The sequence below is a fragment of the Bos indicus x Bos taurus genome, chromosome 6 (genome assembly GCF_003369695.1).
Source record: "Bos indicus x Bos taurus breed Angus x Brahman F1 hybrid chromosome 6, Bos_hybrid_MaternalHap_v2.0, whole genome shotgun sequence".
NCBI classification, from domain to species: Eukaryota; Metazoa; Chordata; class Mammalia; order Artiodactyla; family Bovidae; genus Bos; species Bos indicus x Bos taurus.
In genome coordinates this window covers 6567627-6584429 of record NC_040081.1, presented here as the reverse complement: position 1 = coordinate 6584429, position 16803 = coordinate 6567627, and the positions used below count along the sequence as shown (strand labels likewise).

The 16803-nt window shown below is 37.7% G+C and overlaps 1 protein-coding gene and 1 long non-coding RNA gene across 6 annotated transcripts in view; one reads left to right on the top strand and one right to left on the bottom strand.

The window, feature by feature from the left end:
• LOC113893995 overlaps window positions 1-16803 on the bottom strand; it is a 371757-nt gene that overhangs the window by 155540 nt on the left and 199414 nt on the right. For all 4 annotated transcript variants that reach the window (XR_003511424.1, XR_003511423.1, XR_003511425.1 and 1 more), the window contains exon 4: window positions 1768-1970. This is a non-coding gene — a long non-coding RNA (uncharacterized LOC113893995). The remainder of the gene's footprint in view (window positions 1-1767; window positions 1971-16803) is intronic.
• Window positions 1-16803, top strand: part of SYNPO2 (synaptopodin 2) — a 204167-nt gene that overhangs the window by 145713 nt on the left and 41651 nt on the right. For both annotated transcript variants that reach the window (XM_027543718.1, XM_027543719.1), the window contains exon 2: window positions 14824-14975. In XM_027543718.1, the coding sequence (XP_027399519.1) occupies window positions 14824-14975 (152 nt within the window). The remainder of the gene's footprint in view (window positions 1-14823; window positions 14976-16803) is intronic.

The following is a 16803-nucleotide window of genomic DNA, read 5'->3' as shown; positions in this document are numbered from 1 at the left end:
ATTCTGAAAACTAAGATCATGGATGCAGTCCCGTCATTTCATGGCAAATAGATGGGGAAACAGTGGGTGACTTTATTTTTCTGGACTCCAAGATCACTCCAGATGGTAACATGAAATTAAAAGATACTTGCTCCTTGGAAGAAAAGTTATGACCAACCTAGACAGCTTATTAAAAAGCTGAGACACTACTTTGCCAACATGGTCCATCTAGTCAAAGCTATGGTTTTTCCTATAGTCATGTATGGATGTGAGAGTTGGACTACATAGAAAGCTTAGCACTGAAGAATGGATGCTTTTGAACTGTGTTGTTGGACAAGACTCTTGAGAGTCCCTTGGACTGCAAGGAGATCCAACCAGTCCATCCTAAAGGTAAATCAGTCCTGAATATTCACTGGAAGGACTGATGCTGAAGCTGAAACTCCAATACTTTGGCCAACTGATCTGAAGAGCTGACTCATATGAAAAGGCCCTGATGCTTGGAAAGATTGAAGGCAGGAGGAGAAAGGGACGGCAGAGGATGAGATGGTTGGATGGCATCACTGACTCAACAGACATGAGTTTGAGTAAACTCTGGGAGTTGGTGATGGACAGGATAGCCTGGCGTGCTGCAGTCCAGGGGGTCACAAAGAATTGGACTTGACCGAGTGACTGAACCGAACTGAACTGGTGGATTGTAGCCCACCAGGCTCCTCTGTCCATGGGATTTCTTAGGCAAGAATACTGGAGTGAGTTCCCATTTCCTTCTTTAGGGTATCTTCCTGACCCAGGGATCGAACCCAACTCTCCTTCATTGGCAGGCAGATTCTTTACCACTAAGCCATGGGGGAAGCCCATTCTACAAGACACTGTAGTGTTAATGGGAGACAGCATTGTGTTGTGAGAAGATAATTCATCCAGCAAGCACTGACTAAGCATTCACTGCATGTCAGGTTCTTAGATCTTAGATCTTTGTGTTTCTGACTCGCCTTGGCCTTTCCTCATGAGGCTCACATTTGTGTCCTTTAGAAAACCTTACCCCCTCCAATAATCCTTGGCTGTATATCCCTGCTGCATGTTTCCACTGCATATTGTGTTAAGTTTAATCATAGGAGTTGTCATACTTGGTTATAATTACCTACTTTCTTGTTTATCTTAGAATATAAAGCTTTTGAGGGCACTTCAGACCTCAGAACTCTGTCCATGAGAGACAAGCACTGACTATGTAGGACAATCACTAAACCAATTAATTAAATGAGGTAATGGAAGCAAAGCCTCAAGTTCCAACTCCATTTCCTTTGTAAATTCTACAATGACCTCCAGCTAAGTGAAGAGGGCGTAGCTGAGGGCTCCTGCCTACCTCTGCAAGCCTCCCTCTGGCTGGCTCTGACTGACTAAGACATTTTTGGCCAGATGATGACAATCTTGCAGTCTCTTGTCAATCAGAAATAAATAGGAGAAGTATTAGTCAATCCCAGCAAGGAGCATGACTAATTTTAAAATGCATCAACGGAAGATGGATGTGTGTCTTATATGGACACAGAGGGCACTTGGCATGACCTGATTTCTCTTCTTGAAGTACAGGATTTGGAAATCACTCCCACAGCCCAGCTACGCTCATGTGGAGCTGCCAAGGCAGATGGAGAGCATAGGAAGCTGCAACAGCACCTGTGGTAGTGTCTCAGCTCCAGTGCCTCACGCTGCTTCTGCTCATGTGCTTATCTCCATAAATTACAACCAGACCCGCATTTGGTGAAGTTGTATGTTTTACTGGTTGCCTTGTGACCTTACCTCTCATGGGGCCAAGGGAATGATGGCAAAATGGAGTGACTGGCAGGAGCTGCTGCAGGGTGTGGCAGCTGGTGTGGCCATCCCCTTTGCTGGGGAAAACTCAGTTATCTCTGATGTCCAGTATCCAATAGAACCAGTTTTTTCCACAGATACACTGGGAATTTCCCATTCATCCACATGTTACTTTTGGAGTAATTTCAAACCTAAAAGAGATGACAAAGAAAGAATATATAGAAATTAGTAGGCTTGGGAGCAACTATTGGCCCATTGCTAAGGGAAGTTGAAATAGACTTTTGGATAAAATTAAATTTATTCATTTTGTTGTTGTTATTTGGTCGCTAGGTCATGTCCAACTGTTTTTAACCCCAGGGACTGTAGCCCCCCAGGCTCCTCTGTTCATGGGATTTCCCAGGCAAGAATACTGGAATGGGTTGCCATTTCCTTCTCCAGGGGATCTTACTGACCCAGGGATTGAACCCATGTCTCCTGCATTGGCAGGCAGATTCTCTACCACTGAGCCACCAGGGAAGCCATATTGACATATATTTAGCACATATTTATTGCATGCCTATATGTGTAAGACATACATTGGTCTATAAAAGAATCAAAGATCTTTGAACTGCAGTTACAGCTCTCAATGAATTTCGACTAGCCAGTAGTTTGGAAACTGAAAAGAAGTTATTTTCAAAAACCCTTGACACCCCAGCCCAGTTCTCCTCTCTAAGACAATCTGGGTTGAAACTGCTTGTTTCTGCATTTCTCCAGATCCCCAGAGTGATCTTTTATTTGAATTCATGGCTGTAGCATGAGCTCTTAGTACATTCTCTTAAAATGTATCCCTTCATGGCTTCTGTCAGCCTTTCTTCCCTAGGCTGGACCTTACTCTGGTTTGTCCCTGCATTGTGTTTGATGGAATTTCCTTTTCTCAAACTCAGACACCCAAGAGGCTAAGGATGCATGTCATGTATCCTGGTCCCTTTAGATGTTATGGTTGTTGTTGCTCAGTCACTAAGTCATGTCTGACTCTTTACGACTCCATGAACTGTAGCATGCCAGGCTCCCCTGTCCTTCACTGTCTCCTGAAGTGTGCTCAGATTCATGTTCATTGACTCGCTGATGCTATATAACCATCTCATCCTCTGCCACCCCTTTGTCCTTTTGCCATCAATCTTTCCCAGCATCAGGGTCTTTTCCAATGAGCTGGCTCTTTGAATCAGGTGGCCAAAGTATTGGAGCTTCAGCAACAGTGCTTCCAATGAATATTCAGGGTTGATTTCCTTTAGGATTGACTGGCTTGATCTTGCAGTCCAAGGGATTCTCAAGAGTCTTCTCCAGCACCAATTCAAAAGCATCAATTCTTTGGTGCTCAGCCTTCTTTAGGGTCCAGCTGTCATATCTGAAAATGACTACTGGAAAAACCATAGCTTTGACTATACGGACTTTAGTTGGCAAAGGGATGTGTTTGCTTTTTAATATGCAGCCTAGGTTTGTCATAGCTTTCTTTCCAAGGAGAAAGTGTCTTTTAATTTCATGGCTGCAGTCATCATCTGCAGTGATTTTGGAGCCCAAGAAAATAAAATCTGCCACTGTATCCAATTTTTCGTCTTCTATTTGCCATGAAACAATGAGATTGGATGCCATAAGCTTAAGTTTTTGAGTGTTGATTTTTAAGCCAGCTTTTTCACTACCCTCTTTCATCCTCATCAAGAGGCTCTTTTGTTTCTCTTCACTTTCGATTATTAGAGTGGTGTCATCTGCATATTGAAGTTGTTGATATTTCTCCCGTTTGATGAGTAGTTCTCAAAATGTGGTCTGCAGACTTCTAGGGTCTCTTAGATGCTTTCAGTGGATCTGTGAGGTCAAAATGATTTTCATAATGGTACTAAAGACATTGTTTTGTTTTGTTTTTACTGTGTTGACATTTGCACTGATGGTGTAAAAGCAAGAGTGGATAATACCTTAGCATTTGAGGCAGTACTAGGAGTCCTTGTATTCATCATTGTCATCGTTTCACTTAAGAAACAAGAAGGTGGTTTCACATAAGAATGTCCTTGACAAAGCAGTAAAAAGTTTGCCTTTTATTAAATTTATAGCACATATCTTTTAATATTTTGTGTGACAAAATGAAAACACATGTATGGCATTTTGAATGTTTTGAGGAAGTACTTTCACAATTTTTTGAACTGCAGGCTCAATCAATGATTTTTTTTCACAGAACATCATTTTTACTTTAAAGACTGACTGACAAACTGCAATTATTTAGACTTGGGTATTCAGCAGACATCTTCTAGAAAATGAGCAAAGTGAGCTTGTCACTTCAAGAAAAACAACTGACAGTATTTGTGTATTTGCAAGGGAAAATCAGAAAGTTGCACCTGCCACCATGAATCTGACAACTTCCCAGTACTTAAAGATACCGAAAAGAGTGGGACATGATTTAGTGACTAAACAACAACAACAATACTCAACACTTCTCTGATGAGGTCATTGATGATATTAAGGAATGTGATTTTGTATATTGTACAATCCATGGGGTTGCAAACAGGTGGAAATGACTGAGCAACTAACACACACATGCATGTGATTAAATGTATCAACATTTAGAAGATCTGCATAATTCACTGAACCAATATTTTCTAAATGACTAGTGTATAATGTAACAGAATCATGCACAGGTCAAAGATCTATCCAAAGTGCAAAAGAGACTGGGGGATTTTAATATAACGAAGTATGAAAAGTTCATGGCTATGATTTCAGATTCTACATCGCAACTTGAGAAACTGTCACTTACTGAGTTTGATGTAGTGTCATGGCGTATCCAAAGTTATGTGAAGGGCTATTAAAACCCTGCCCCTTTCTAACTATGTATCTGTGTGAAGCTACATCTTCATACACTTCAGTCAACACAGTATAACACAACAGCATGAATGGAAAAGCACATGAGAGAATCCAGTTGTCTTGTGTTAAGCTCAGACATTAAAGAAATTTAACAGAAATGCAAAAAACATATCACTATGTTCATCAAATTATCTTAGTGTCAGAAAACATGGTTATTTTTCATAAAACACTTGTATTAACATACTATTGGATTGACAAAAAGTTCATTTGGGTTTCCCATAAAAATGAACTTTTTGGCCCTCTAAAATTACTGAATTTTAAAATTAACAAATCAATTATAGATCTTTTTATTTCTAACATAGTAAATACCAATAGATAGTACTCACAAGGACAAAATATTTTTTTAGGTCCTCAATTATTTTTGAGAGTGTAAATAAGTCTTTAGACCAAAATGGTTGAGAGCTGCTGCCTTAGGTCACATACTTTTATATACTAATGATTGACTACATGAACTTCCAGTTAACTAAAACTTTGGAGGATATCATTCCAATTGGCCCTTCTCTGAAAGGCATAGTCCTTGATTAACATTCCTGGGGCCCCTGTATCAGCATATCTAGAGCTATGGAAAAACAGATACATTTTTCAGGTACATGGGACATACTCATATCTGAAATAAAATAATTTCAGTAAAAATAGCAATACAGGCAAAGTATTTAGGACCTCAGATTATGAATTCTAATCCAGTTCTCTATTAATGTAGCAATGCCTTAGGCCTAGTTCTACCTTTAAATAGAAAAACTTCTATTTTATCTGTTTGGAATGATATTCTTTCTAAAAGATGTCATATGTTTTTCTGCATCTAATCAACCTACCACAAAGATTTAAATATTTTAAATGACTTGTGATCATTATTATTAATTCCTATTATTTTACTCAAAGTAGAGGCACTAAGTCTCACTGAGTATGTGGAAGTCTTTTATACTTTAATTAAATGTATTCTGAGTATTTTTTTTTTAAAGATTTTTGTGTGTTTTTAAATGTTGGCTTTTACTTTCTTGCTTTGGTGTTGTATTAACTATAACATCTTTAACAGTGTTCATGTTTGCCTCTCCATTTCTAATTTTCTATAAACCAAACAAGCTTATTAGAATTGTATAAAATTAAACAAACAGACTGAAAAAAAATCCCAGATACTTAGAGTGATGTACAGAAGTTTTAGGTAACTGTATTTTTTACTGTATTTTAACCACTCAAAATACTGTTGAGCATACTTACAGGTTTTTTAGATAGCTAAATTCTTAATAGATGAGGTATTGCAGCATAATAAACATTTAGTTAATAGTTGGGTGTACAATTAATAAATATAAACAGAGACTTGAGAAACACAAATAGTGAGTTTCTAGCTTTATTCATTTCTGAGTCTTCCTAATTATACTACTTATTTATCTAATCTTTTAGGTTTTACATGTGCTTTTTTTTAAATGAGGTCTTGAAAAAAATTTTTTTTAATTCTGTGTAAATATTTATAAAAAGAAATGTGCATATAGTTCAAAGCCTTTGTGCAATCTTTCAGAATTTAATCCAACAAAAAGAGTAGACAGGGACATGTCCTACATAAGGCTCTGGTCCATCAGTGTTTTTCTGAAAGAGCTGGGATGTTTACATTCTTTGGAAGGAAAGAAGGGCAGAGAATACCATTCCATATTTGTACTTGTTGGTTTTCTAGCATCATGGTGGCTGCTTTATAACAGCTCATAGCACTAACACTGTGGCATCGTTTCTGCCTGGGGAATCACATTGGTATGCAGATTCTTAAGTATGCAGCCCCCATGGATTAAGGCCCTCATTCCTGTCAAAGAGAGTTATTTACTTCAGGAATTTTTCCAAAGTTGCTACCAGGAATACTTTTTACTTTTATGGTGACTTGGTCCCTAAGGATAAAGACAGTCATCCAGAAGGAAAACTTTTTGCCAAGTAGCTGCACATATATTTACTGGGCAGAGCAGAAAAGTTCCTAATCTTTCTTAATTTGAGAACAGATTATTGAGTGTGGATTCCTAGTGTCTACTTGTATTTTGCACTCATGACCCGACTTGTATATATAGTTGAAGAATTCTTTTCACTAGACAATTCGTGTAATTTAATTTCTTATTAAGTTCTTCACATACTTATCAATGCTTTAATGGAGAAAAGCCTTGCTTAATTTTAGGAATTATCTATTCTTCTTTTAGAACATTTGTGTGGACAACAGTAGATACTGATAATCATTTCACTTTATTCCTTCTAAGTTCTTCACAAACTCATATTAAGTTCCTAGTAAATACTCTAGAGTGGCTTTTCTGAAACTTCCTTCTTTGTCCTCAAGTTTTAATCCCTCTCTGTTTTTCCTCCTTTATTCTTGGCAGATGGTGACCCTATACAATTTATCTAGTGTAAGTTCCTGCACTGTCTATCCTGTCTGTCTTGAAATATCAGCATTTGTGTCCATCTTTTTTTTCCTTTTCTGTATCTGAGAAACAGTTGCCCTTTTACCCTTGTCCTTTTTTTACCTTCTGTATTTGCCCTTAATTCTATCTTTCTGTATCAGCTCACAGTTCATTTGCAGGAAATAGATGCCTCTTTAGTTATTTTAGGGAGAAAAGGAATGTCAGTGCTTATAGAATTGTCGAAAGCTCTGGAAAGACAGGGCCTCCAGAAATGGCTTCAGATAGCACAGCAGAACTGGTTATCCAAGGGACTGGCAACATTTGCCACAATCAGGAAATTAAGGAATCAGGAAGCTATTGGGCTGGCCCAGCGCTGGGTCTAGGGTTACATACCTTATCTGTGATTTGGGATTAAGAAGCTGCCAGTAGAACTGCTGTATCTAGAGTAACAATCATCTCTAACAGATCTGCAGCAGCAAGATGGATGCCTTACAGTCTAATTCCTCTCTTTGCTTAATTCAGTTTCAAGTGCAAGTTTCTTACAGGTACACCTTCTTGTTGAAATTACACCACACCTAGAACCTAAGCTGAAGGAGAGTCTGGGAAATGTTATTTTATCTCCTTTGCCTCTGCTGCACACAAAACACATTCCAAGGGGCTTGAGACAAAAGTCAAGCAATCCATTTAACTGTTGGCCAGTCTATTCTACTGACTCTTGATTTACTCAGTTACTAGTTCTATTTCTTATTTATTTATCCCAGTCTAGATATTTCCTCAACCTTTTTTTCCATTTCACTGTTTGAATTTCTGCACTAAATTCCAAGATTTTTTTACCTCCTACTATTAATATTTTTCTTGGGTTATTATTATTTTTATTACATGGTATGCTGGTCCTTATTGTTTTTTTTTTGTTTGTTTGTTTTTTTGCCTTGTCATCCTGAAACTGTTATATTCCTATTGATTTCCAAAAATATTGTGCCACCGTAAACATGACTTCCCAACAACTTGTAAACTCAGTTTTGGTACTAGAAAACCCCTCAGCAGGGGCTGAGGTTGTATTTTGGAATCTGGATAGGAAACTCATTAAAAGTAGGATTATTTGCTTATTTCTAAGACCTTAACCATACAATATTGGTCTTGCTGCACCTTCCACTGACCATTCTGACCATTTTTCTGGACAGCTGATGAATACAGGGTTACCTAAGTCTTCAGTTTAAGAGCAACCTGGGGTGAGGGAATGCTTATTAAATTTTGGCTCAGAAGTATGAGGTAAGTTTTGCCAAAAGCCTGACGTGGAAAATTGAAGAAGGGCTGGGGGTTCAGAGGAGCTACTAGATCATAGACTACTTTCCACATTCCCTTAAAATGTTTTTACTTGTCTGAGATCATATCTATCATCCCATCTTGGTTATCCTTAGGCCCTAAGACTTTATTTTATGGATTAAGAATAGCCTTGCATGGGCTAGGCTTCAGTTCAGTTCACTTCATTTCAGTCACTCAGTCGTGTCCAACTCTTTGTGACCCCATGAATCACAGCACGCCAGGCTTCCCTGTCCATCACCATCTCCCAGAGTTCACTCAGACTCACGTCCATCGAGCCAGTGATGCCATCCAGCCACCTCACTGTCTGTCATCCCCTTCTCCTCCTGCCCCCAATCCCTCCCAGCATCAGAGCCTTTGCCAGTGAGTCAACTCTTCACATGAGGTGGCCAAAGTACTGGAGTTTCAGCTTTAGCATCATTCCTTCCAAAGAAATCCCAGGGCTGATCTCCTTCAGAATGGACTGGTTGGATCTCCTTGCAGTCCAAGGGACTCTCAAGAGTCTTCTCCAACAACACAGTTCAAAAGCATCAATTCTTCAGCACTCAGCCTTCTTCACAGTCCAACTCTCACATCCATACATGACCACTGGAAAAACCATAGCCTTGACTAGACGGACCTTTGTTGGCAAAGTAATGTCTCTGCTTTTGAATATGCTATCTAGGTTGGTCATAACTTTCCTTCCAAGGAGTAAGCATCTTTTAATTTCATGGCTGCAGTCACCATCTGCAGTGATTTTGGAGCCCCAAAAAATAAAGTCTGACACTGTTTCCACTGTTTACCCATCTATTTGCCATGAAGTGATGGGACCTGATGCCATGATCTTCGTTTTCTGAATGTTGAGCTTTAAGCCAACTTTTTCACTCTCCACTTTCACTTTCATCAAGAGGCTTTTTAGATCCTCTTCACTTTCAGCCATAAGGGTGGTGTCATCTGCATATCTGAGGTTATTGATATTTCTCCTGGCAATCTTGATTCCAGCTTGTGCTTCTTCCAGCCCAGCGTTTCTCATGATGTACTCTGCATAGAAGTTAAATAAGCAGGGTGACAATATACAGCCTTGACGTACTCCTTTTCCTATTTGGAACCAGTCTGTTGTTCCATGTCCAGTTCTAACTGTTGCTTCCTGACCTGCATATAGGTTTCTCAAGAGGCAGGTCAAGTGCTCTGGTATTCCCATCTCTTTCAGAATTTTCCACAGTTTATTGTGATCCACACAGTCAAAGGCTTTGGCAGTCAATAAAGCAGAAATAGATGTTTTTCTGGAACTCTCTTGCTTTTTCAATGATCCAGCGGATATTGGATAGGCTTATTTATACTAATTTTCTCTTTCCTTTTCATGTATTTTAATACATAGAGTAGTGGAATTTAAGGAGGAGATTGTCTTGGTTCTACCACTTACTCTGACATCTTTCAAGTGGACTTGTCAATGAACTGGATGTGAAAATACAGCCCATGAGTAAAGATTTAGTTTTGCTAACAGGAATCTGACACAACTGATACGTCACATACAATATACAGAATAGCTTAAGTCCAAGGTTCTATGAGAACTCAAATCTTGTACTTGCTTTCTAGTCAGCTCTGGAAGATGTGGAAATCAAGCAATAGTAGGTTAATAGAAAAGGAGCTCCTTAAAAATTTTACCAGGGAATTATTTATCATAAAAGTAAATAAGCAAAGCTGAAACTCTTCTCAGATTTTATTTACAAAGTGAAATAATGTTAAATTTCTCACAGGAGCCTTAACTTTACATTTTCACTTGGTGTCAGTAAAGTAAATTTTACCTGACATGGGTCAAGAGGTTGTAAGCAATAGAACATAGTATTTTTTAAATATTTACATTACCAGTATTTCTCTTAGTTATGTATCTGATTAAATTGAGAGACACTGAAGGGAAAAATAGTATTTATGGACAGAAGCTCACTCATCTGATTAATGTATTAGGTGTGGAATGAAGTCTCTAAGGGAATGTTTTCAAAGAAAGGGAATTATATCACATGCTCACATAAGTATGTTGTACCAAATCACAGTTTGCAAAAGACAGTTTTACTCAATTTTGAATCTGTAACATATTATTTTACAAATAGTCATAATATTGACTATTTAAAAATTAAAGATTGAAAAATCTTTAAAGATTAATATATATAAAGCTCTTAAAATAATAAAAGAGGAAAAAGGAAAACAAAATAAACAAAATCTGTCTTTCTCAACACTGGTTTATAGACTGACCAGGCAAGTTTTTCTCTTCCTCTAGTCTTTTCCATTTCCTCCTTGACTGTATGCAAATTGTTTTTATACTCCTCTCTCTCTCTTCATTCTAGGGTTCACGGTATAGAAGTTAGACTATTGATGAGCAAGGCAATTTGTGTGGTGGTTTAGTTGCTAAGTCGTGTCCAACTCTTGCGACCCCATGGACAATAGCCCGCCAGGCTCTTCTTTCCCTAGGATTTTCCAGGCAAGGATACTGGAGTGGGTTGTATTTCCTTCTCCAGGGGATCTTCCTGACCAGGAATCAAACCTGGGTCTCCTGTACTGCAGGCAGTTTCTTTACCAAGTGAGCTACCAGGGAATCCCTGTGATTAGAAACATAAACTCTGAAGTCAGAATTCCTGTGTTCAATTTCTGGTCCTAGCTGCATAATTTTAGGCAAAGTACCTCACTTTTCTAAGTCTCTGGTTTCCTCACCATAAAAATGAGGGTAATGACAGTCCATCTGAACATATACAAGTAGAAGTACATTTATACTTCTCATCAAAGTGTTCTGGAGATAAATGATTTAAGGAAGTAAAGGGCTTAGTATAGTAAGTGCTCAATTTTAAAAAGCCACTGATATTTACATATTTATATTATTACTTCTGCTGGGAGACAATAAATATGTTGGTGTTCTTTCTCAATTCAGTTATGAAATATGTACTTACAGAGGAAAAGACAGATGAAAAATTATTTATCTTAGATTATGATGAGCTAATACCAAGTATATGTATGACAACTGAAAATAAATCCAGATATATTCAAACATCTTACAGACAAATTCTATTGGCATGTTCTTCCTGTGTGTGTGTGTGTGTGTGTGTGTGAAGTCAATGCCTTCTTATTCAGTAATCCCTTCTTGAGCACCTTTGTGAGGTGTATGTGCATCATGGAACTTAACATATATTATTTCTAATCTTATTAACCCTCAAGAGAGATCACATTTATTAGTTTTATTTTACATTTTGGAAAACTAGAGCTTAAGAAGGCAATGCAACTCATCTAAGTTCAGAGGGTTAGTAAGCACTGGGGCCACGCGTTTGAAACCTACGCCTTCTTTCATCAGGGCTGGTGTTCTTTTCCACTAGGACACATATTTTATGAATCTAGGCCTATTAGGAGAAGACTGGTAGATAAGTTCATTCATACAGATTTAGCATTGTAAATGTTAACGGTTTTTATGTTCAAACTTACTCTTTTTACTGACAAAGTATTTCATTTTAACAAGTAAGAATATTTTCAGGGGTTAAAAATTTTACTCAGATTCATAATAATGCACAATTATACAAATTAGAAAAATGCATAATTGTATACAGAAGGTAAAGATCTTTTATACACTAATAAATGTTTATTCTTCATAATATACCTATGAACAGAATATATTGGTTAAGCTGGTGATTGCAAGGGATCTGTTTGGGCACAATTGACTCTGGCAGATAACCTTTGTTTAGTTTAGTCCTATAAAAAATAGAGAAAGAGTAGTCCTTTAGAAAAGCCCTTGTGGCGAGGAAAGTATCACCATATTTAACATGGTTCATGAGGGAAAAATATTTCCTGCTGTTCAGACAATTGTAAAAGGTCAACTAAGCACAATCATAGCAGTTGATTCCAAATGTTGACCTCAGAATGTATGCTCTGAAGGAATGCTAATGGCTCCTACCTCAGTGCTTTTGCTTATTTGGATTCCACTAAAAGCTCCACTTGACAAGCACAATGATGAATTGCACTTTTCCCATCAAGCAACACATGTTTGGATGATAGACAGCTCTGTTAACTTGAGGATTTGTTTACCTTCCAAGAACCAATTTTTCATCTTACTCTGCAAACCCATGAAGCTGCTTAAAACTCATATAACTTATTGCTGATAAATGGAACATCAGCTTCAAGATTAACCTCTGGGAAGGGGATACAGGATATAATGACACATCTGTTTTATCAACGTAAAACCTCTTTGGTCTTCAAAGGGATGAATTTTCTGTTCATATATTAGTACATCTGACTGCACTGAATGAATGATTTTATGCTTCAGAAACATGTTTTATTATCTTTTTTGTTATCTATTTTTAATCTATTTTATTATCTTTAAAAAATTAAATTTAAATGAATGAAATATCCCTAACTTATATGTTCATTGTTGAGTATTGTTTTATCCTTGACTTACTAACAATTCTTTCATGATTCTCCATTATAATAATTTCACACAAGACAGCAAAATGAATATAACTGGCAGTCAATAAACAGATATTTTTCAAAACTGGGTAACTATTCTTTTTCTCATTGTTTTGGCTGCATCCTTAAAGCCTTGGAAATATTGAATTCATTTAATTTTGCAATAAATTGTTGTGTGCTTTCAAAAAAGAAGGAATGAGATTGATTTTTTTCAGAAAAGGGGAAGGCCTTCTTATAATTTATGACAATAAAAGAATAGACCCTCCCAGAAGAAAACTAACTGAAACACTTCAAATTTCATTAGCATCATTGTTCTGGCACTTAAAGATATGCTTCTGCCTCCAGGAGTATCATGTAAAATGTAAATGCACATGGAGATATAAACTTTAGAGCTATATCAGTCAGCAAATTAATTATCATTTAAGACCTTAGCAAGAATTAGTGGGCAACTGTTAGAGATAAACTGAAATACATTTCGTGCCCAATCAAAAGTGAGCCTGGCTATGAAAACACTCTAAGAAATGCTGCTCACCTGGTTCTGAGCTCTTTGGACTCATAATCTTGAGTTTAATAGTCAAATAGGGATCCCTTTGGTGGAAAATATATAGAAGATGATCTTAAAGTATTCTTAACTTTGAGATTGTGTGATCATGATACATGATTCTTTAAAAACCATTAAATTCATATTGTAAAATGAAATCTAAACATATTAGTATCATTTAGGGTCCCAGCAGAAAATAGGTGGCATATTCAAAGGAGTAATTAAAGATAATATAGTACAGGCTCGTGGAAACCAATGAATGGAAATGAAGCACCCAGAGGTGAAGAGCAGGAAGCTATTATTACCCTTGGGTCTGAAGATGCAAGGAGGTGGTGTGTGTTATTGGAACACAAGAGTTAAGGCATGGTAGAGCAACAGACAGACAGGAGCTCTGACTGTCTACATCGAGGAGCAAAGCCATTGCCAAACCGTGGCCCAGCAGGTCCAGCAGGGACAGCATTTCCCTGCCCTCCCATTTCCCTTGCTCTTTATCTCTTGTTGGAGCTTCCTGTTGACCAAAGCCAACCAGGAGTCAGCATGCAAGGGAACTTGGCCACTGCAGTCTCTAGAGGCCAGAAAGCAGAGCCAGAGAGGGTAGAGAATGGGCTGAGGGAGAATGACTAGCACAACATTTTACCATAATCATAACTACACAGAATGTTAACCTTCAGGAAGAACTGAATGCTATTCCTCACTTAGGACTGGTGGGAGCTCTCTGCTGCTATTCTACTGCTCTGAATTTCTCTTCCTCCAGCATCTGAAAGTTCTCTTCTAGGTTTTTAGTCAGTTCTTGTTCCACTGAATCTGTGCTAGACTATGATGCAGTCCTTAAGAAGGGCTGTTTTTATTTTTTGCAGAATAATCTTTTTTTCTTCCTTTTTTGCTAAAGTTTGCTTATTATCAAGTCTTGAATAACTGATTTCAATGAAGGATTTTTCCCTTTGACATAATTCTTAACATCCTGCTGCCTAATTTCCCCCATTTTACTGGAAGGGCTTTCATCAGTTTATTGAGCTGTATAGCTCTCTCCTTAAACTCATTGTCCTGCAATACATCTCCTTCTTATAGTTGGTGTTCCACCCACACTGTCAATGAGAAGGCTCTTAAAATTTATTTTAATGAGAGAAGCCATGTTCTGATTAGATCAAGCTTCACAGTATGAAATATTTGTTTTTAATGTATAACTAAGTTAAACATCTGTCTTCGCCATTCTTCATTATTCTTTATTTCATTATTCTCATTCCTTCACCATAGATTTACTTTCTTTTTTGTCTATTTACCTAGAAAGCTATGAATTGAATGTTTGACAGTATGGTATCCAATAAATTGTAAAAAGGGTGAGAAGTGTTTAAGATTGTCTTATAGGTTAACAGGTGAATTAACACTAAGGGCTGATTTTAGTTTGCAGATCTATTTACTACTCCTAAGTAAAATTTTCTCCAAGACAGTGGCGCGTTTTTTTTTAACAAGTTATATAATTCTAATTATTGCATTCTTTTTTACTCCGCTCAGATCAGAAGCCAGAGCAAAGCATCCGGGTCTGGGCTCTGTGAGGGGGATGAAGTGGTTTCTATCAATGGCAACCCTTGTGCAGACCTCACCTACCCAGAAGTCATCAAGCTCATGGAGAGCATAACAGACTCTCTCCAAATGCTCGTCAAAAGGTAAAAAGATTTGTTGGAATATTTATTTTCTCCTGAAGCTACATGGCAACGATTACAGCTCCTATGGTCATATAAACTGTTCTCTATGGGGAAATGAGGGTGCTGTCTATGTCAGTGTAAACAGAAAAACCATAGTGTTTGGAAAATGGTAATTCTAATCAGCTGAATTTTCTGGTTAATTGAGAATTAACTTGAAAAGTTTGTTTCAAGAACTTTGTTTAAAATCTTAGGTATTTTAGACTACTTCCTTAGGAAGCTCAGTATATTGGCATAATATAATACTTCTAGGTCAAGATTAATTATGATCACTAAATTATAATTCCTAGATTTATAGATTAATTTAAAATGTTTACATGTTAAAATGGTACACTGTGTAATATTTGTTTGACTAGAAAGAGGATGCCTAAGAGGAGGAAAAGAATCAAGAAACCCTTAAAAGCAGCCTGATTTCTATTTCAAAAAAACAACAACAATATTTAGATATGGGCAAAAGCTAATGGTTAAAGTTTTTGCACTCTCAATGCAAATAGCTTGTCAATTTGATCTCTCCAAATGCTACCCTCCTCATCTAATTGCTTAAACATGCAGAAGTCAACCTTAAACATAAAAACAAAACAATGAGGGTCATCACAAAGAAACTACAGCATCAACATTTTCACCATGTACCAATCACAGTTGAGTCCATATTAACCTTGTGAGGCCCTGACCGTGGCAATACAATGAATCCACAAAGGAAATCTCTGGCTTTCTAGATAAGGCCTTCAGAAAGACAAGAGAGGACTTTTCACACAGAACTTCAAAACCTTCTAGGAGTTTTGCCTTAACTCTGCAGAAAGACTACATAACAGCATTGTTGGTGGTGGTTGCTAAGTCATGTCTGACTCTTGTGACCTTATAGAGTCAGGCTCCTCTGTCCATGGGATTTTCCAGGCAAGAATCCTGAACTGGGTTGCCATTTCCTTCTCCAGGGGATCTTCCTGACCCAGGGATAAAACTCATGTCTCCCACATTGCAGGCGTATTCTTTACCACTGAGGGGCTTCCCTGGTGGCTCAGATGGTAAATAATTCATCTGCAATGCAGGAGATCTGGGTTCTATCCCCAGGTCAGAAAGATCCCCTGGAGAAGGGAATGTCAGCCTACTGTAGGATTCTTACCTGGGAAATTCCAAGGACAGAGGAGCCTGGCGGGCTACAGTCCATAGGGTCACACAGAGTTGACACACAGAGAGACTAACACTTTCACTTTCTTTACCACTGAGTCATCTAGGAAGCCACATACAGCGTTACCCCTCTGGTAATCATTCAATATGATTCCATTTCTATACAAACACGAACTTACTTTGGCCAAACTTTTGTGACAATAAAGAAATCTCACAATTCTCTTACAACCTCCCATCTAAACGTTTACCCTCAAGTCCAGTGTGTAAGTGACTGAGATCCTACTTATTTATAACGCTGCCATTTGCTTTTTCAAGGGATCTAATAGAAACCTTGCCAAGTGTAGTCAGTGTTGGCCATTATTACATTTAAATCTCTGGGGTATTTGAAGTTCCGTCTTTGTAAAGGTTTAATCACATCCAAAATAGGAGAAAAACCTTTTCTAATTTATTCCCCTTTAGTGTCTTTGCTGACTTAATGAGGCCAGTCTCTTCAGAACACACTTGTAGACTAGAACATCCCCTACGAGTTCTTGTTTTGATGACTGTCATTGGGAAAGTCCTTGGTGGTTTAAAGCTGAGTCTTGGGTACAGATTTACTTTTAAAAGTAAATGGACTAGTTCTCTGCTACTTTTAATAACTGGAATCTTGATTATTATTATTTTATCT